The sequence below is a fragment of the Trichosurus vulpecula genome, chromosome 8, assembly GCF_011100635.1.
Source record: "Trichosurus vulpecula isolate mTriVul1 chromosome 8, mTriVul1.pri, whole genome shotgun sequence".
In the NCBI taxonomy this organism is placed as follows: Eukaryota; Metazoa; Chordata; class Mammalia; order Diprotodontia; family Phalangeridae; genus Trichosurus; species Trichosurus vulpecula.
Window position 1 is genome coordinate 196,263,429 of NC_050580.1, and position 22,086 is coordinate 196,285,514.

At 40.7% G+C, this 22,086-nt stretch overlaps 1 protein-coding gene across 1 annotated transcript in view; it reads right to left on the reverse strand.

The window, feature by feature from the left end:
* EHD4 (EH domain containing 4) overlaps nucleotides 1-14,867 on the reverse strand; it is a 101,048-nt gene extending 86,181 nt beyond the window's left edge. Inside the window, exon 1 of the mRNA XM_036736043.1 lies at nucleotides 14,632-14,867. Coding sequence (XP_036591938.1) covers nucleotides 14,632-14,867 — 236 coding nt within the window. The remainder of the gene's footprint in view (nucleotides 1-14,631) is intronic.
* Nucleotides 14,868-22,086: the final 7,219 nt, after the last annotated feature.

Here is a 22,086-nt window from a genome sequence, read left to right on the forward strand (position 1 = left end):
ACCCACAAACACCAAAGACAACAGAGAAGGTTAGTGGGAAAAGCTGCAAGGAGTGAAAGGAGTTCGCAGTTTGGCCACCGACCCGGGGCAATGGAGGTGGTGCAGCTACAGAACTACAGTTGCAGTTGCTTCTGGCCCCAGGCCCACCTGGTGGGAGGAATTAAGTGGCAGATCAGAGCAGGAGTGCAGAGCCTGCTTAAGATCTGAGTCTGGTCCAGGTTGGTGGTTCTTGGGGAAGGAGGAGTGCTAGCATGGCAGAGCTGGCTGTACAGAAAGAGCTCTGAAAACAACAGCACATCCCCTCAAGCTTGGAACAAAGTACTCTTTACTCTACAAGCAGTCATACCCCGATGAAAAACTCAAGGGTCAAGTAAGTTGGCTGGGAACATGGCCAAGCAGCAAAAATGGACTCAGATTCAGACTCAGACTTTGGAATCTCTCTCTGGTGACAAAGAAGACCAAAACATACAACCAGAAGAAGTCAACAAAGTCAAAGAGCCTACATCAAAAACCTCCAAGAAAAGCATGAACTGGTCTCAGGCCATGGAAGAGCTCAAAAAGGATTTGGAAAAGCAAGTTAGAGAAGTAAGTAGAGGAAAAATTGGGAATAGAAATGAGGAGGATGTGAGAAAATCATGAAAAACAAGTCAATGACTTGCTAAAGGAGACCCAAAAAAATACGGAAAAAAAATACTGAAGAAAACAACACCTTAAAAAATAGACTAACTCAAATGGCAAAAGAGCTCCAAAAAGCCAATGAGGAGAAGAATGCCTTGAAAGGCAGAATTAACCAAATGGAAAAGGAGGTCCAAAGGACCACTAAAGAAAATACTACCTTAAAAATTAGATTGGAGCAAGTGGAAGCTAGTGACTTGAGAAATCAAGATATTATAAAACAGAACCGAAGGAATGAAAAAGTGGAAGACAATGTGAACTATCTCATTGGAAAAACCACTGACCTGGAAAATAGATCCAGGAGAGATAGTTTAAAAATGATTGGACTACCTGAAAGCCATGGTCAAAAAAAGAGCCTAGATGTCATCTTGCAAGAAATTATCAAGGAGAACTGCCCTGATATTCTAGAGCCAGAGGGTAAAATAGAAATTGAAAGAATCCACAGATTGCTTCCTCAAGTAGATCCCAAAAAGAAAACTCCTAGGAATATTGTCGCCAAATTCCAGAGCTCCCAGATCAAGGAGAAAATACTGCAAGCAGCCAGAAAGAAACAATTTGAGTATTGTGGAAACACAATCAGAATAATACAAGACTAGCAGCTTCTACATTAAGGGATTGAAGGACTTGGAATATGATATTCCGGAGGTCAATGGAGCTAGGATTAAAACCAAGAATCACCTACCCAGCAAAACTGAGTATCATGCTCCAAGGCAAAATATGGATTTTCAATAAAATAGAGGACTTTCAAGCTTTCTCAGTGAAAAGACCAGAGCTGAATAGAAAATCTGACTTTCAAACACAAGAATCAAGAGAAACATGAAAAGGTAAACAAGAAAAAGAAATCACAAGGGATTTACTAAAGTTGAATTGTTTTGTTTACATTCCTACATGGAAAGATGATGTTTATGATTCATGAGACCTCAGTATTAGAGTAGCTGAAGGGAACATGCATATATATATATATATGTGTGTGTGTGTGTGTGTGTGTGTGTGTGTATAGGTATGTGTGTATGTATATATGTATGTGTGTGTATATATATATAAACAGAAGGCACAGGGTGAGTTGAATATGAAGGGATGATACCTAAAAAAAAATCAAATTAAGGGATGAGAGAGGAATATATTGAGAGAGGGAGAAAGGGAGAGATAGAATGGGGTAAATTATCTCACACAAAAGTGGCAAGAAAAAGTAGTTCTGTAGGAAGGGAAGAGGGGGCAGGTGAGGGGGAATGAGTGAATCTTGCTCTCATCGGATTTGACCTGAGGAGGGAATACCATACACACTCAATTGGGTATCTTACCCCACAGGAAAGAAGGAGGAAGAAGATAAAAAAGGGGGGATGATAGAAGGGAGGGCACATGGGGGAGGAGGTAATCAAAACCAAACACTTTCAAAAAGGGACAGGGTCAAGGGAGAAAATTGGCTAAAGGGCGATAGGTTAGGAAGGAACAAAATAGTCTTTCACAACATGAGTATTGTGGAAGGGTTTTACATAATGATACACATGGGGCCTATGTTGCATTGCTTGCCTTCTTAGGGAGGGTGGGTAGGAAGGGAAGAAGGGAGAGAATTTGGAACTCAAAGTTTTAAAAACAAATGTTCAAAAACAAAAAAAAAGTTTTTGCACGCAACTGGGAAATAAGATACACAGGCAACGGGGTGTAGAAATCTATCTTGCCCTACAAGAAAGGAAGGGAAAAGGGGATGGGAGGGGACTGGGGCGACAGAAGGGAGGGCTGACTGGGGAATGGGGCAACCAGAATATTCGACATCTTGAAGTGGGCGGGAGGGTAGAAATGGGGAGAAAATTTGTAATTCAAACTCTTGTGAAAATCAATGCTGAAAATTAAATATATTAAATAAATTAAATAAATTTAAAAAATAATTTGGATTCAACTTAAAAAAAAAAGAGAAGAGGTCTTAAGAAGTCATGCAGAGCAGGCAACTTGGTGGTGCCATAATGCACAGAGTGCTGGGCTTAGTGTCAAGAACATACTTCTTCCTGAGTTCAAATCCAATCTCTGACACTTTCTAGCTGTGTGACCCTGGGCAAATCACTTCACCCTGTGTGCCTCAGTTTCCTCATCTGTAAAATGAGCTGGAAAAGAAAATGGCAAACCACTCCAGCATCTCTGCCAGGAAAACCTCCATGGGATCATGAAGAGTAGGACATGACTGAAACGACTCAACCACAACGACAAACTCTAGGCAGACTTAACACTGGGTTGGCACCCAGAAAACTGCTGCTTTTATTTAAAGATTCCTAAGGAAGGAAATGATGCAATTTCACTTAGTCACCCATTCTAGTGTTAGACAATCATGTGAGGTAGAAATGCTTTTGTATCTAACCTAAGACCCCATGAACTTGACCCATACCACCACGGAGGAAGCCAGATGCACCTCAGTGTGCCCTGTTTGTTGGATAGGCTGGAGAGGGGATTCTTGTTCAATTTGAGCTATACATGACTTCTGAAGTCCATTCCAATGCTGAGTTTCTATGAATTCCTAGCTGGGATAGCCAGGCATGAATAGTGTCTTCTTAAGTCAGATTCTTGTGTGCTGGGGACTCCACTGTACCATCCGATGGTCTTCTGAAACACTAACCTAAATCAAAGTCCAATAAACCTCATTAATTTGGAATAACTGGGGTGTATGTGTAGGTCTGTGGGGTGTGGGTGTCTGTCTAGAACAGTGGAAAATATGAATTATGGATTTTTTTAAAAAGAAGTATTATGACTTTTGAGTACACAAAGTAACAGGAACAGCTAAGATTTTTGTAAATCCTCCCAGAACTGCTTTAATGAATAGATGCATTGTTTATAAGTAATACACAGATTGTATGCATGGAAATGAGTGCCATCAAAGAGAAGATGGCATGAACTGTACAAAAATCTCCAGTGGTTCCCAAATGCCTCTAGGATAAAATACAACCTCCTTGGGGACCTCTACCTCAAGGTCTCTACCATCTGGCTCCAATCTACCTTCCCATCCTGATTTCAACTTAATTCAATTCAACACAACATTTAGTAAGCAACTGCTATGTGTCAGGCACTGGTGCTATGCCCCTTGGGTTACAAAGTCAAAAAATCCCAATCACTCCCTGTCTTCATGCACTCTGCCCACTGGCCAAACTAGAATATTAGCTCTTCCTTGACCTCAGCCTGTCCCTTCCTGCCTCCATGTATTTGTGTAGGCTCTCCCCCATGCCCTGTTCACTTCAGTCTACTAAAATTCCTTCTTCAAGGACTAGCTCAGGTACCATTTCCTCCAAGAAGTCTCTCAACTCCCCAGGTGAAGGTGATCTCTCCCCCATCAAAATTTCCTAAGGCACATATTTCTGAATCTCTCCTCAGCTCTTACCACAGTCTACCATGTACCATGTCTATCTGTGTACAAGCCATACCTACCCTATTAGACTGTAAGCTCCTTAAGGTTGGCAGTTATATCATTTTTCATGGGAGTGCACAGCACAGTCCCTGCCACATTTGTTGTTTTTGTTGTTGAGTCATTTTGCAGCTGTGTCTGACTCTTTGTGATGCCATTTGGAGTTTTCTTGGCAAAGATACTACAGTGGTTTGCCATTGCCTTCTCCTGCTCATTTTACAGATAAGGCACTGAAGCAAACATTTAAGCGATTTGACCAGGGTCACACAGCTTGTAAGTGTCTGAGATCAGATTTGAACTTAGGAAGATGAGGCTTTCGGACTCCAGGCCTGGCACTCCATCTACTTTACCACCTTGCTGCCCTTCCCTTCCACATAGTGGGCATTTAATTAATGTATGATGAGTTGAAAAGAAATAAAAACATCATCCCAGCAAAATAATTTTGTAAAAGTCAATTAATTAAGCCCATCTCCCAATGATGCCGTAATAAGCAGGAGGTAAGAAGACACTATTCCCACCTCCTCATTGAAAGGTCTACCAGTAAGGATGGCCTTACACTCACATTTGTAAACTGCTTTACTCTTGCCTAATAAAAGCAGCTTGAAGTTAGAATTTGGGGCAGCCCCACTCCAACTGATTGATGCCTGGGCATGCCAATAAACTCCTTTTGTCTTAAGAAAAAGTCAATCAAGCTTCTCTTAAATGACTATAAAATGAGAGAACTGAATGCTATGATCTCTAAGGTCCCTTTTAAATTTAAAATCATTTGATGATTATCCATTTTGCTTATGTGAATGCTTGTTTTTTAATAGATTGTAAAAAGGTAAACTATCACAACCCTTGTCAAAAGGATAATTTCCAGGATTCATTACAGTTTAGTACATGTAGTTTACTTCAAGAATCAATGGGTGACTTGATCATTAAAGAAAGGGAGAGGATCCTGAGATTTTAGGATCCTGAGATGTTAATGTGACAAAGCAATCCTAACAAGAGAAAGTCATCACATACAGTCTCTTCGTAAATCAGTTTTATGTTAAAGTTTTTTCTTTATGACAATGTGAGGACGCCTTAGGGCAGGAAGGATAACAGGATATTTCTGTGGTGTGGGGGAAACAAAAACAAAAAAATAGAAGGCACAAAATAAAGCCTTTTTTAAAAAAGTGATTACAGTACTGGTCTGAAATTTTAAACTACATTTTGACATTCAAAAAGATTTGATCTGTATTAACTCCAAACTCTACAAGCAAGTTGCTCTAGAATATTATTATTTTGCCTGAGAAGAACCAAAATGCTAGAACCCTGGGCCAGACTGTTATTTGGGGTGGGGTTGGGGGGTTGTGGTAGGATTTTGCTTTGTGTGTTTTTTATTAAATAAATTTTGAAATTACCATCATGGCAAACTTTGGCTGATACTGAGAATACTAGTAGAACTGGTTTAATTAAGGATAGAGTGGAAAAATGTAACATGAACAATCAAGAATTCCTATATCTCCACGGGGGAGGGGCCGAGGAGGGGAGACATTTGCTGATATAACAACTTGGTCTTTCAAATAGTACTTGCTCAAGAAGTCTGAGAACAGTCACAAAGAAATTTAATTTAAGGAACCAAAAAGTGTCCTAGCCATGAAAAAGCCTTCCTGTTTGTGTGTTTAACTGCCTTCAAATAGCGCTGGACCATGATCACAGGAGGCACACAGCTGGCCCCAACTCTAACGTTTGTATGCCATGATTAGGGCTATCAAATTTTATTAGGAGAGTCCTACTTTAGCACAGAATGCCATCCTTCCACTTGGAACCTTCAGGTAGACAACAAATGTTCTAATTCGAGAATCTATTTAATATTTTCATGCAACTCTTCATACAGTTTCAGTGACCAACTCTGTTGATGACTCCAGTCTTGATCCCTCTCCTGCGTTCCATTCTTGTATTTCCAGTGGCTCAGTGGTCATTTCCACTTTGATGCCTCATCAACTCAAAATGAATGTCAAACAAAATCAAATTTATAATCTTTCCTCCCTGACTTCCCTATTTGTTAACTCAATTCAACAGAAAGTATATCATGTGCCTACTATATGCTAGGCACAGAGGGATATATAGAGAAGAGACAATGCCCCTGCCCTCTTGGGGCTTACCTTCTTCTCTAAGTCACAAAAGTTTGAAAGCACAAGTTTTGGGGTCTACTCCTCTTTTTAATTTTCTTTCTCTATCTGGTAATTAGGTTCCATTTTATCCTTTGTAATCACTTGATTCATCCTTTTCTTTCTATCCCTATTGGTACCGCTTTGGTTCAGGCCTTGATTACCTCATGCCTGGACAACCATAATGACCTCCTAGCTGATATTTTGTTTGGTCTCTCCCCACTCTAATCTACCTTGAATGTTGCTACCAGATTCATTTTCCTAAAGAAGAGACTACATCATTCCCCCCTCTACCAAAAAAACCCAATCAACCTACTCTTTCATAGGTCCTAAAGTTCTTTAGCCTGCTGGTATTTGAGGCTCCTACCAAGCTGACCCACTTCGATCCTTGTGACTTAAGCTCCCATTATTCCCTGCCCTGCCTTCTGCTCTCCTCAGATTTGTTTCCTGCTCTTTCCCTACCCATTTAAGCACATCACATTTTCCATCCTTGCTACTCTCTGTACGAAATATCCTCGTTCAATGGCCTGGCTACTGAAATTCTGCCCATAAGGCCCAATTCAAACGCTACTTTCTCCATGAAGCTTTTCATGATTGTTTCAAATAAAAATGATCTCTCCCCTCTCAGAGGTTAAGCCACTTGGCCAAGGTCACACAGGTAAAAGACATTAGCAGAAGCAGTTCTGTAACTCATGGTCCTCTGTCTTCAAATCTAATGCTCTTTCCACTTTTCCGTGTTGACCCCCATGTGCTGGGAGCCATCTGGCATCACCCCCCACATACCTGACCACAAGGGTAACAATAGGCATGAAGCTAGTAGTGCTGTAAAGCTATTATAACTATTCAGGCCATCAATGACCCAGCAAAAGAGGCTTTCCTGACTGCCATCAGGAAGAATTCATGGGACACTGTTATGTTTCAAGGTCATCTCCTATCCTTTTTGGCCTTCATCACAAGTAGTTTAAGCCTCTCCCCCTTCCCCTTTTAACCACTCACTTTTGTTTTTTCTCCATTTTTCAATTTTACATAGTGACAGATAGTTTCATCATAATATTAGTAAAAACTCACACAGCACTTTAAAGTTCTAGGTTGCTTTCCTTACATTAACCCCGTGAAGTATCTGATGCAAGCCTATGTCCTCATAGATAACGAAACCCTGGTTCAGAGGGGTCAACTTGCCCATGTTCACATATCTAGGAAGGGTCCCAGATGGGAATTCAAACTCATGTCTCCTGATCCGAAGGGCAGGCCTCTATCTACTACCTCTTTCGTTTATCCTCTGTTCTTTTTCCAGCCTTTCCTGAGTTTATAACATTTGTAAAGAGATGTGTTAGTAAACATGTCATTTTCAGAGGAGCAAACCAGGACTATTGTTAACAACTCCACAAGGTTTTAATTGCTGATGTTTTTGTCTTAAATCTGCCTTGCCTCTCAAAGAAACAAGCGTATAATTTCAACTCACAAAAACCTGCCAACCACTCAGCTACAGAGAAAGGATAGATGAAGTTTTGTTTGCTTCCCAGGCTCGCCCAAAGCTGCAAACTTTAAGTCTGAGGGGTCTCTATGACATTGCCTGCCACAAGGGTCCGGAGAAACAGAATGTTACAGGAAGGCTGAGGAATTTAATCTGCAGACACATCAATTTACTCATATACATGCATGTTGAGTTCAAGCTTCTGCCCCTTGTTCCTGATTTCTAGCAGTGAGAACCTGGGTTCTCAGAGGCAGCTTTCGATTCTAGCATGACCTGAAGTCCAGCTAGCAACGCAAAAGATACAAATCTGAGTTCTAAGTTGGAAACAGGGAAATAGGTTCCAAGTTCAATGCTTTAGTCTTGTAGAACTTTGATATCCGCCTAGCCTGAGTGGCCCTAATCTTGTGACACTAGACTCAAGGAATAATTCTGAAGTAAAGAGATACATGAAAAGTTTCTTTCCTAGAAAGGCTTTTAAAAAAATTTTGCTTTAAAAAAAACCAAAACACAAAAACTCTGCCATCTGTTCAATGAGTCTATTTTCTCTCAACAATCTCAGTTCGACGTACTTTACCCACTTTGAAAATGCAATCTTCCTTAAGTTATTGAAAAAGCAAACAATCATATCAGTTGTCTGCACTTAAAGTTTCCATATCGCCCTAAGAAGTTTGCTACATAAATTCCTTCCTTTTTATTTTTCCCTTCAGCTAAGTCAGGTGAGATGTTACCAGGAAGAATGCTGACTTGAATAAATTCTGAGGTCAATTACACGTTTAAAACTCTCCAGAAAAGGAAAGTACATTGGCCAAGTGGTCGGACACCACCAGTCCGAAAACATGTCTCTCTGTGCACTTTAGGGTCCTTGTCTCTCTGGCAGGAGGTGAGGGGCGTGTTTCATTTTCATTCTTTTGGCCATGTGGGTTAACACTGCATTGATCAGAGTTCTAAAGTTTTTCCAAGTTGCTTTTCTTTAGAATATCATTGTCACTGTATAAACTGTTCTCCCAGTTCTACTCAATTTGTTCTTTATCAGCTCATTAAGGTCTTCCCATTTCCCCCCTGAAACTGTCCATTCCATCATGGTGTGACAATGTTCCATTATATTCATATGCTATTCTCCAACAGGACAGCCTGTTTCTAGTTTTTGGCTACCGTGAAAAGAGCTACTATATTTTTGTACCTATAGGTTTTCTTGCTCTTTAATTTCTTTGGGGTATAGCTTGGCCAAAAGGTATGTAGTTTGGTAACTTTCTGGGCATAGTTCCAAATTGCTTTCCAGAATGGATCCATTCACAGTTCCATAAAGTGTGCACCAGAGTCCTCGTTTTTCCACAGCCCCTTCAACATTTCTCATTTTCTTTTGTCTTCTTTGACAGTTCTGATAGCAAACCTTCATTTTCTCATCTATAAAACTGGGATAGGGTCTTGATCTGTGATTTCTTTGGTGTATGGAGTTCCCAGGTAAGGAACCTCTTTATACCAATGCAAGTCTGTGCTTTTTCTATAACTTAAGTCTTGGAGAGTTGCTAAAAGCACTAAGATATCCAGTCTAACCTCTTCATTTTACAGATAAGGAAACCAAGGAACAGAGAGGGTAAGTGATTTGCTAAGGTCATGCAACTGAGTGACAGAGTGAGGATTAAAATCCATGTCTCTGGAGTCCAAATCCAGTGAACACACTTCTGACCCTACTGAGCTCTCACGTATTATGCCTTTTCTCCAAAGAGTTAAGCCTCTTTTTTTCTAATTCTTTTCTATTTTCAAACCAAAATCAGATCTTCCTTATTCTAACAAAACTTTTCCTCCATCCTGTTTGCTGTTCCAACCGCTGAGCAATATTGTTCCTGCTTGCTGCTCCAACTACTTGAGCTTATCTTGCCTGATTACAAGGTCATTTAGGAAAGGGGTTGTGAAGAAGCACTTATTGAGTACCTGCTACATGCCAGGCACTGTGCTAAGCACTTTAAAAAAAAATCTCATTTGTTCCTCACAACAACCCTGGGAGGTAGGTGCACCTGATTTTACAGTGAAGAAAACTGAGGCAGACAGAGGTTAAATGGCTTGCCCAGACTCATCTTCCTGAATTCAAATCTGGCCTTGGACACTCACTGGCTGTATGACCCTGGGCAAGTCATTTAACTCTGCTTGCCTCAGTTTTCTCATCTGTAACATGAGCTGGAGAAGTAAATGGCAAACCATTCTAGTATCTTTGCCAAGAAAACCCCAAATGCGACTCAGGAAGAATCAGATAGGACTAGATAACTTCTTTAATAAACTGTTGGTGAAAATTGTTCTCCAAATGACAAAGATAAAAGCAGGAAGGATACCCCCAAAATGATGACACATCAACATTTAAACGAACTGTATTTCCAGTGAAATTCATTCATCACTTTTTAGGGCTTTTCTCATTCATTTTTTATTTCTTACTTGAACTGTAGCTGACTAAGAATGCAATGTGTCATCTTCAAGTTCATAAAGCTTCAGATCAGTGTTTAATAAATGATTAATAAGAGCACACACAAGTCATAATGACAAAAACAAACTGGTATAACAACACCAGCTTCTCTGAACAAGTACTATCTGGGGTACTATAATTATATACTATGTACTTACATTGTGCCTTTTATCTATAAATGTCATGGAACTCCCATCACCCACCTCAGTGCCTGTCACTTTATCATATGGTTTTATTACTTGTGAATTTGAAAAATGCTCAATGTAACAACTGAGTCCTCAAATGTAAAATTTATTTGCTACCTTTCAGGCTGAGAGTTCTGGTAGAGAACATAATATAGAAATTTAAAAATAGAGTTAAAAGTACCCCTCTACTCCCCCCTCTAAGAAAAATCACGTCCATTGCTCATTCATGTCCTCTTACAAAGCTTAATGGGACAAATTTGCTGTCCAGAAATACTCTTTCCAGAGAATTTCAGAGTTGAAAGGTTCATTAGGGGCCATCTAATTCAAGCTGTAGCTGAACAAAAATCACCTCTGTAGCACCCCCATGCAGGGGTGATCCAGCCTTTGCTTGAACATCTGTAATAAGGAGGCCCTTGTTACCTCTGGAAGTAGTCTATTCCATTTTGGGAGTGCCAATTGTTAGAGGTCTTCCATATGTGGAACAAAAATCTGTTTCCCTGTAGCCTGTACACACTGCTTTTGCTCCTGACCTCTGTGGCCAACAAGAATAGAGCTAAGCCTTCTTCCCACATGGCAATTCTTTAAATAGTTAAAGGTAACTACCATGTCTCCCTAGCTCAGCTCCTCTCTGCTCCCTACTCCTCCCCTCCCAGTCTTACTTTCTCCAGGCTAAACATCCCTAGGTCCTTTAATTGTAATTAACAATAATAATAACTTATTTATATAGCACTTATCCTCAACCAACCAACCCTAGAAGGCAGATGCTCTTATTATCCCCATTTTAAAGACAAGGAAGCAGAGGCTGAGAGAGGTTAAGTGACTTGTCCAGAATCACACAGCTAGTTAAGTTCCTGTGGCAGGATTCGAACTCAGGTCTTCCTGACTCCAGGCTCGGTGCTCTAACCTAGCTGCCTCTAAGCATTGTATGGCATGAAGATCCCCAGGACCTTCACCACCCTGGTTGATCTCCTCCAGACCCTCTTCAGTATATTAATGTGTTTCCTAGAACACAAAATTTTAATTCTAATTTCATTAACATATCTTGTTTATGTCACAGGCACAAACACACTAATATAGTCTTTCAAGATTTATAAAGCACTTTCCTTACAAAAACACTGTGAGGTAGGTAGTGTAGGTATTTTTATCACCATTTTACAGATGGAGAAGTGGAGAGTAGTGGAGAGACAGCTGGCCTTCAAGTCAGTAAGACCTGGGCTTAAGTCTGACCACTAACACTGGCTTCATGACCCTAGACAAGTCATTTACCTCTTAGTGCTCTAGGCAAATCTCTAAGCCTATAAAAGTGCTGACCTGCACTGATGGAGAGTATTCCTCACCTAGAACACCTTACACTACACTGGTCTAGCCGAAACCAAAAATATTGTGTATACATATGCATATGAATATCCACACCTACATAAATACACATCCATGCATTCAACACACAAATGTCCTAATAATAATGACTACATTTTTCTACAGTTGTAGGAACTATTCAGGCTACTTGGGCAGAGAAAAAGAGGTCATTGTCTAATAGGGATGATATATAGCCAAATATGGATACAACTTTCTCTCAAATCCCTGTAGAGTTTGTATCATTTATGAAGTGGTTTCTAAACCATTTTTTCTTGCTCTAGGAAAGCTGAGACCAAAGTATAAATATTCAGTAACTATGTCTCAAGACAAACTCTGATGAGCAAATGAACACAAATTTATTTAAGATTTCAAGAAGTGAGTTTTGTTGAGATATTCATTTTATGATAAAACGGCCTCAAAAATCAAACACCATTTTCTATACCCCATTATTATCTTATTTCCCAGGTGCATGTAAAAACAATTATTTTTAACATTTGTTTTTAAAACTTTGAGTTCCAAATTCTCTCCCTTCTCCCCTCCCCACCCATCCTCCCTCCTTAAGAAGGCAAGCAATTCAATGTAGGTTATACATGTATTATTATGCAAAACACTTCCATAATAATCATATTGTGAAAGACTGTATTTCCCTCTATCCTATCCGGTCCCTTTTTATTCAGTTTTCTCCCTTGACCCTGTCTGTTTTCAAAAGTGTTTGCTTTTGATTACCTCCTCCACCATCTGCCCTCCCTTCTAGGGTAAGATGCCCAATTGAGTGTATATGTTATTCCCTCCTTAAGCCAAATACCCCCTCTTCCTTTCCATTACAACAGCTTTTTCTTGCTACTTTTATGTGAGATAATTTACCCCATCCTATCTCTCCCTTTCTCCTCCCAATATATTCCTCTCTCACCCCTTAATTTTATTTTTTTAGATAGCATCCTTTCATATTCAACTCACCCTGTGCCCTCTGTCTATATATATGTATATTCCCTTCAACTACCCTAATACTGAGAAAGGTCTCATGAGTTACGTATATCATCTTTCCATGTAGGAATGTAAACAATCCAACTTTAGTAAGTCCCTTATGATTTCTCTTTCCTCAAACACCATTTTAAGGAAAATTATTTTACATGAAAAGTTGGAAACATCTGTAGTTTCCTTCCAGGCAGTTATTGACTTGAATCATAGCGTCTCTGAAACTGCTTGTTTTTAGTAACAATGTAAGCATTATACATGTTTTTGGTTGTCAAGGATGAAGAGGAAACTTCCCACCTAAGGAAATGGAAACTAGTATGAAATATTGTCATTTACCACAACAGGGAGCAGAGCTGGCATGGTTATTCTCACTACCTTGTTCTAATAAAGTATTAATAAGAAATAAGAAGTGAGTGGGAACAGGGACTGGATAGAGCCCTGGACTTGACCTTAGGAAGACCTGGGTTTGAATCCTATCTCTGATTCTTAACTAGCTATGTGGCCCAAATCACTGACCTCTGTAGGTTTCAGTTTCCACATTCATAAAATGGAATAAGACTTGTAGTACTAATCTTGAAAGGCAGCATGGCTTAGTGGACAGAGTTGGCCATGTAGTCAGGATGACCTAGGTTCAGAGCCCCAGCTCTTCCTCTGACCCATACTAGCCATGTGATCATAGACAAGTCACAACTTATGGAGGTGCTCAAATGAGATAATGTACAAACGACACTTTTAAACCTTAATGCTCTCTATGAAATGACAGTTATTATTATCATTAGTTGTAGTTACAGAGAGCAGGTGAGCTTAAGAGAGCTAAAGTTGTTGTTACTAAGGAATGTGGTGGTAGAAGTCATCTGAGTTGTCAAAGACATACAAAAGTTAGTCAGAAGACCCGACTTCAAATCCTGCCTCCACTACTATTCGGGTGAGTAGCTTATCCTCTCTAGAATTCAGTTTCCTTCTCTGTAAAATTATAAAGTTAGATTATGTGATTTCTGAAGTTCCTTACAGTCCTAAATTCTAAGACCCCAAATCCTATGTCCAAAGGGACAAAACCCTCTAATCTACTCCCCTTCCTCCCACCTTTATTTACATACCAAATAACCCTAAAATCCTTATGGTGCCTTCACCAATCTCCCAAGTGTCCCTTGTCCTCCCACTAAATCACAGACTGTTTCTGTTCTGTCCCATCCTTTCTATTCAACTCTTATGAGGACAGCTAGAGGCAACCTTTCTGCCAACTTAGGATAGGGAGCCCTGGGAACAGGGCTACAGAAACAACATGGGCATGGAAGGCAGCAGCTACTAGCACATTTTTCCCTGGCCTGGTGATTAGTAAGCGGGTGATGATCATTTTCCTTGGGACTGTTGGGATGACTCCCAGCTGCACCTTAAGATGAAAGCACTAAGGGGCACTAAACTTAGATTAGGTTCTGGGTGGGGAGTCCGAATTTACAGAGAGCAAGTAAGGGAGGGGAGGGTAGAGGAGGAGAAAAGAGGAAGTCCTGGGTGGTGTAGACAGACAGTGGAGAGAGGGAGTTCAGATAGGGCAGGACATCTAAGGTCCAGGGACTTGTGTGTTTATGTAGATTTAGATACATATAGATAGGTAATTGTATTTCAACATAATTTGTTTCCCTTTGTAATCTTGTGCATTTAGTTATGCATTATTCTCAGAAAGGGTCTATAGGCTAGTCTGCCAAAGGGTTGTGGATGCAAAAAAGATTAAGAAACTCCTGAAAGTTGAGAAACCAGGATTAGAGGGAGAGGACTGGAATAAGGGGGAAAGGCATTAAAGAATCCCCTGGGAGGTGGAGCAAAGGCAGGACACGGAGAAATAATCGGTGTTTCTAATTCCAGAAATTAATTAGCCGGACTGCACAGGCAGGGCTTGAAGCTGGGGGTGGGGTGGAGGCTTTGGGGACAAGTGACTGTCACCGAGGACGAGGGTCGGGGTAGGGGCGAGGGGCAGGGCGGAGCTCAGTTACCGGATGAAGGTGGTCTTGCCCGTGCTGTACTGGCCCACCAGCAGCACCATGGGCTTGTTGTCGAAGTCGGCGTCCTCCAGCGCCGGCGAGTGGAACTCATGGAAGCGATACGCCTCCTCCAGCGGCAGCACCTTGCGCAGGTAGAGCGAGCGCAGGCCGCCCGTCACCGTCTGCACCGGGTCCGCCCCGCCGAGACGCTCCCTCCCGCCCGCCTGTCGCCCCATCCAGCTGAACATCCTGCCGCTGCCCGCCCGACTCAGTCACCGCCCCGCCCGAGACCCCGACCCCTCAGCACAGCGCTGCGTGGCCCTGACAGCTGGATGGAACGAATGAGCCACGGGGCGCCCGCGCGCTGCCACCGCCCCAAGCCCGGTCCCCGCCCCTCGAGGCCCCGTCCAATCGTCCTGAGCTACGTCATCATTCACCTTCTCCGTGCAGGAGGTTCCCCTTGGGGTCCTTCCTGGTTGGGTGGTTTCCAGGCCACCAGCCTATGGAGAGGAGCTTCCTCATGAATTATTAAGGAGGGGACCGGGCATCCCGCTTTCCCAGTGGCTCTGGGACTGGGCTCTTGCTAGGTCACCTACTCTTTGACTCTCCCTCCTGGCCAGATAGCATTTGCTTCCGGACAAGTCAAAGGCTCTGTAGGCTCACTCTTATACAGCCTGTCACAAATCTCTCTAGGTACATTAGCTCCTGTGATTCTCACGATCTCGGGGAGAGTATAAGTCACTTCATCCCAAAGTGGCCCATTTACGACATTCCTCATATAATAACGACCATACATACACACACATATATAAACCACAGATGTATATGTGGTGTACACACACACACACACACACACACACACACACACACACACACACACGGTTTTCTATTAATGTAAGCTGTTGACGTGTGTGTGTTTTAAAAGGGACTGCCTTTTGTCTTTAAGGTCAGGGACAGTTCTTATCTTTCCTTATATCCCCAGTGCTTAAAACAGTGCTTGGCATAGAAGGCGTGATGATTAAATGCTGGTTGACTGATACTCCGTGATTTATGTTTAACTAAATTCTCTCACTGTCATCTAATTTCTTCTTGCTTGGACCCCATGGTGATAGAAAATTGGTCACTGTCTTCATTATGACTTTTTTCATTGACACAGACTTGACTCTTTTCTAGTAAAAAAAAAACAAACAACCCATCATACATATATACACACATATAGTTTTATGGTTTGCAAAGTGCTTTACATATAATATCCCATTTCATCTCATTGACTTCTAGTAAAAAGAAAAACAAAAACTATCAACCTATCATATTCACATAATACACACACACGTATATGTATATATTAGGGTTTGCAAAGCACTTTACATTTGATCTCACTGATATTATCTCAAGGATACCAGATGTTTCCTTTCCATTTCAGTGCCTTTGAAATTTCCCAAGCCTGAAATGTACTCTCCTCTTCTCCAACCCTTAGAATACCTGTTATCTTTTAAAGCTCAGCTCAAACCATCTCCTTCCTATAAGAGGCCTTTCCTTCCTCTTGTCCCCATCTATCTGTTAGTACTTCTCCCTCTCCTTTTCCCCAATTACCTTGTATTTAGTTATATGCATACATGTTATTTTCCCCATAGAAGCTAAGTTCCTTGAGGGCATGGACAAAATTTTCTTTGTATTCCCAGAGCCTAACATGATGTTTAGCCCATGGTGGGAACTTAATAAATGCTTGTGATTGATGCCTCTTTTCTCACCTGTAAAATAAGAGGTTGGATGAAATTACCTGTATGATGTCTTGCAGCTCTGAAATCCATAGATTATATCATTTCACAGAAAAGGAAACTGAGGCATAGGGAGACTTGACTAATGTTACACCGATACTAAGTGGCAGAGCCAAGTCTCAAACCCCAGTCTTCTCAAGGGGTCAATACAGTGCTTTCCCACTAACCCATAGAACATAGAACCACAACATAGAAAAATAACCTCCCCCCCATCCCACCACCCCCCGCAAAGAGATGATGTCCGTGCTTTCAGAACCCTTGATTGTCCAAGGCATATGGTGGTTGGTCAATTTCTGTGTTCCACTTGACTTCCAGTCAAATTTTTTCCTTTTTCTAAGTCATGTGGTCCAGTCTTCTGCCTTCAAGCAGGTAAGGTAGTATTATTCCTATTTCATAGCTGAAACAACCAAGGCCCAGAGATCTTAAGGCTTGCTCAATACCATAACTATTCAGTGACAGGAGAGAGACTAGAGTCCAAGTTTGTTGTTCCCTAATAACATGTTCCTACCACCAGCTGTCCCTCCTGTCTCTGCTTCCTAGCTTTTCTTAACTCCCTCCCCTCCTCATCTCTGCCTCTGAGCTTCCTTTGCTTTCTTCAAGTTTCAGCGGAAGCTTCTCAGTTTCTTCAGCTAACAAGCCTTTCCAGAGTGCCCTTAATGCTAATGTCATCCCTCTGTTGATGATCTCCAGTTTTTCTTCTAGGTATCTTGCTTGTACATAGTTGAGTTCAGAAACTATCTTTTGTCTTTCCTTGTATCTTTATGGCTTAGGACAGTGCTTGGCACAGAATGGGCACTAATTAAATGCTAATTGACTGCTCCTTGACTAACTTTCTATCATTTATATGGAACTAAATTCTTTCACCTGAGTAGTTAGGTGGCACAGTGGATAGAGGGCTGGGCATGGAGTCAGGAAGACCTGAGTTCGTATCCAGCCTCAGACACTTAACTGCTTGTGTGAGCCTGGACAAGTCACTTAACCTTGTTTGCCTCAGTGTCCTCATCTGTAAAATGAGCTGGAGAAGAAAATGGCAAACCACTCCAGTATCTTTGCCAAGAAAACCCCAAATGGGGTCCCAGTTGGACAACACTGAAAATGACTAAACACAAAATTCTCTCACTGTCATCTAATTTTTTCTTGCTTAGACCTCTATGATACTGGGAAATTGTTCATTGTTGGTACTGTATAGCCTCCTCTTTTCTAGATTAAAAACAACAATCCATCCTAGACCTATTATAGATGTCAAAGCAGGAACTTTTTTTTCTAGTTTTATATTTCAAACTTTACACCAAATAAAATGAACTTTCTAAATACATAGTAGAACAGAAAAAAAGAATTGAAGATAAAACTGAAGATCTCTATTGTGTACAGCTTGCTTCTCTTTTAAAATATTTAGTAAGTTCAAAAATGAGGAACTTTCAACATTCACGTTTGATATTCTGTCCAAGGTCCAAAACCCCTAACCATTTCCATTTCTCGTTTGTCATACTAACATACCAGCTCCCACAGTGTGGCCTTGTTGGAGAATGTTTGGCCATTATTCTCAAGGTAATTTTGTATCTATTGGGAGTAGACTAATAAACGCCTCTTACCTTCTTCAAGCTAAGTGAAGAACTAAAAATACAGAGACATACATTTTTAGACATCACAAGGTGAGGATTTGTTTTGTGAGACTATGTAGTTATGTATTGAGGTATTTGATTTTCAATTTAAAAAACATTTGTTCAAGCTGGGGACTTGAAAAATAAAAAAATAATAAACTGTTTTTGATATGTAATATTTTATTTATCCCATTATATGTTAAAATAATTTTTTAACATTTGGGGTTTTTGTAAGTTATGAGTTCCCAATTCTATTTCCCCTTCCCTCCCTCCTTCCCCTCCCTTCTCCTTGAACCAGTAAGCAATCAGATATAGGTTATACATGTGCAATCATGTGAAACGTTTCCAAATTAGTCAAATAATAAACTAAAAGCATAATGTCTAATGTAAATAAGAGCATTTGGAAAACTCACCATAAATAGGGAAAACTTTCTTTTTCTTGTGAGTATCCAGTTCCATCATTCTTTTGGACTTGCCTTTTGTTGTGGCATTGATTAGAATTCTAAAGTATTTCAAAGTTGTTTTTCTCCATTATAGAGGAAGGAAGGAAATAAGCATTTATTGAGTGCTTACTATTTATTAGGCACTATGCTAAGCCCTGGGGATACAAAAACAAACAAAAAGATAGGCTGTCCTTGTCCTCAAGAAGCTTACATTCTAATGGGAAAAGAAAGCACCAAAAGGGAGCTAAGAAGTGGGGGAAAGGGAGACTGGTACCAGGTGTGAGATGTGATTTTTAAAGTCCAGAGACTGTTAGAAAAAGGGCTAGGAGGGGTATGAAGGCAGTCCAACCTGGGCTCACCAATGGGAGAAGGCCTTGAGGAGGGATAGTCATTGTTGAGTCTATAGGTATGGTAGGCTGCTCCAGAGCTAGGAGGCCCCAGGTACCAGAATGAGGCAGCAGTAGATGGGGAAAGGTTTTAAAGTAAAGAAAAAGTCAGGAAAGAACAGGGCCAGGAGAGGAATGAAGGCAGATGGGTTTTGGCCTCTCTACACAATGGAGGCTCCAGAACGATTGTTATTATTATATAAATTGTTCTCTAGTTCATTTTTCTCTGCATCAGTTCATAAGTCTTCCCAGGTACCTCTGAAGTTGTCCATTTTATAATTTCTTGTGGCATAATAATATTCCAAAATATTAATATACCAGTTTGTTTGGCCTTTCCCCAATAGGAAGCTACCACCCTAGTTTTCAATCTGGGGCTCCTATGAAAAGATCTACTGTATTTCTGTACATATAGATCCTTTTCCTCTTTCTTCAATTTCTTTGGTAAACCTAAATCAGAGGGTTTCCAGAGCTTGGGAACTTGCTGGACATAGTTCCGAACTGCTTTCCAGAATGTCTGGAAAGGGTATCTGTTTTCCCACAGCACCCCCAACATTCATCACTTTGCTCTTTTGCCATTCCTGCCTTGTGTCGACCTGAAAGTTTAGTTAAAGGAGGCAAACAAGCTAGGTGATATGTAAATTCATATTGTTTATTCCCTTAAAGCTAGTGAACCTAGCTTACTTGTACCTACAAGGAGCCAGAGCTTAAGTTCTGACTGTCTGAACAAAAGAATGAGAAGGCTTCAATGCATTTCAGGACAGTCCCAACTCAGCATGTCTGTGTCACTCAAAATTTATGATCTCCATATATGTTTAATCACAGTATAAGAAAGGAATTTCTTAATTGGATAGGTGGTAAATACAATAAGATGAGAGAGTTGACAAAATGTCCATTGAAATTATGATCCAGGACATCTGTATTTTCTTTATCATTAACATACCATAACAGAGTATATGTCCATAAAATACTGAGATAAGGAAAAGTCCCATTATTCAAAATAGTGTTTCAGGTTAAGGGTCTCATCCTTAATGGCCATGAACAGAGGAAAGAGTGTTCTTAAGTCAGCCCCATCTGGGCTTGTTGACATAGGAAGAGGTATTCTCTGAGTTTGCTCAGAGGACAAAGAAGTTGTTAGGTCCAAACTTTTCCTCTGGTTGATTAGTTAGTTCAGGCTCTGGCCCCTATTGAAGTTACTAAATTGATGTTAAACGATTATCACTTGATAGATATGAAGTGGAATCTCAGAGCTGCTTTCATACAATTTCTCTAATTCGCTAATCACCTCCCAGGTGATTGGTGATGCCTTGAATTTCTTTCTTTGAAAAGTGACTGTTCATGGCAAAGAACTGGAAATTGAGGAGATGCCCATCCATTGGGGAATGGCTGAACAAGTCGTGGTATATGGATGTAATGGAATACTATTGTTCCATGAGAAACAATGAGCAGGCAGATTTCAGAAAAACCTGGAAAGACTTAAATGTACTGAAGCTGAGTGAAGTGAGCAAAACCAGGAAAACATTGTACACAGTAACAGCAACATTATGCAATCACTAATTTTGATAGCCTTAGCTCTCCTCAGCAATGCAATGATCTAAGACAATTCCAAAAGACTCATGATGGAAAATGTTATTCACATCCAGAGAAAGAACTGTGGAGTCTGAATGCAGACTGAAGCATAGCATTTTCTTTCTCTTTTTTTCTTTCTCATGGTTTTTCCCTTTTGTTCTGATTCTTCTTTCACAACATGACTAATGTGGAAATATGTTTAATATGATTGTACGTATATAGACTACATCAGATTGCATGCCATCTTGGGGGGGGGAAAGGGAGGGGAGAAAATTTAGAACTCAAAATCTTATAAAAGTGAGTGTTGAAAACTAAAACTAAATAAATAAATTTAATTTGAAAAAGAAAAAAAGAAAAGTGCCTGTTCATATGCTTTGATGATTTACCTATTGCGGAATGGCTATTGAACATGTACATACGTAAGTACACACATGTATATATATATATGTGTGTGTGTGTGTGAATATATGTATACATGTATGTATGCATGCATGTGTGGGTATGTGTGCATACACACATATACACATATATAATAATTTCCTGTACCTGGTGCCTTCCCCACTCCCACCCCCAACATTTTAGCTCCCTTTTGTGTGTTTTCTTTACCCATTAGAACATAAGCATCTTAAGAGCAGGGATATATGTATGTGTGTGTACATATCTATATATCTATATCTATACCTATATCTATATCTGTACACACATACATGTGTACTTTTTTGGCAATGAAACTACTAACCCCTGTAAGTATCAGTAAAGTCCTCATGTGGAAAGTGGTACTGAGATGAACCTTGAAGGAAACAAGGAATTCTAAGAGATGGGAAAAACATCTTCCAGGCATGGGGAATTGTTGTTGTGTTATGTCCAACTCTTTGTGATCCCATGGACTTCTCCATGGGGTTCTCTTGGCAAAGATACCCGAGTGGGTTTTCATTTCCTTCTCCAGTGTGTCCCCATTTTATAGATGAGGAACTGAGGCAAATAGGGGTTAAATGATTTGCCCAGGGTCACATAGCTAGTAAGCATCTGAGGCTGCATTTAAACTCAGATTTTGCTGACTCCAGGGGGTGCTCTATCCACTGTGCTATCTAGCTGCCCCATGGGGATAGCCATGCAGTATAAATGCAAAGGAAAGAGGAGATGGAGTACTATGTGTGTGGAATAGGAAGAAGGTAGGTTTACCACTAGGTTGTAAAGGGCTTTAAAAGCCAGACGGAGGAGTTAATATTTGATCTTGGAGGCCATAGGGAATCATGACAATCTCCTAAGCAGGAGTGACCTGTGTTTGAGGACAGATCTCTTTGGCAGCCACGTGGAAGACACGTTGGAGAGAGAGGACTTAAGGAAGGGAGACTATTAAGAGGCTATTGTAATAGTCCAAGCGAGGAGTGATAAGAGCTCGAACTAGGGTGGTAGCTATGGGGGTAGAGAACAACAGATAGATGCTAGGAGATAGGAATGACAAGATTTGATAACCGAGTGGATACAAGAGTTGCTGTTTTTCAGTCATATATGAACTTTTGTGGCCCCATTTGGGCTTTTCTTGGCAAAGATACTGGAATGGTTTGCCATTTCCTTCTCTAGTGGATCCATTTTGTTAGGCAACCAGAAGTTAAATGACTTGCCCAGGGTCACACAGCTAAGAAGTGTTTGAGGCTAGATTTGAACTCAGGTCTTCCTGACTCCAGGCCCA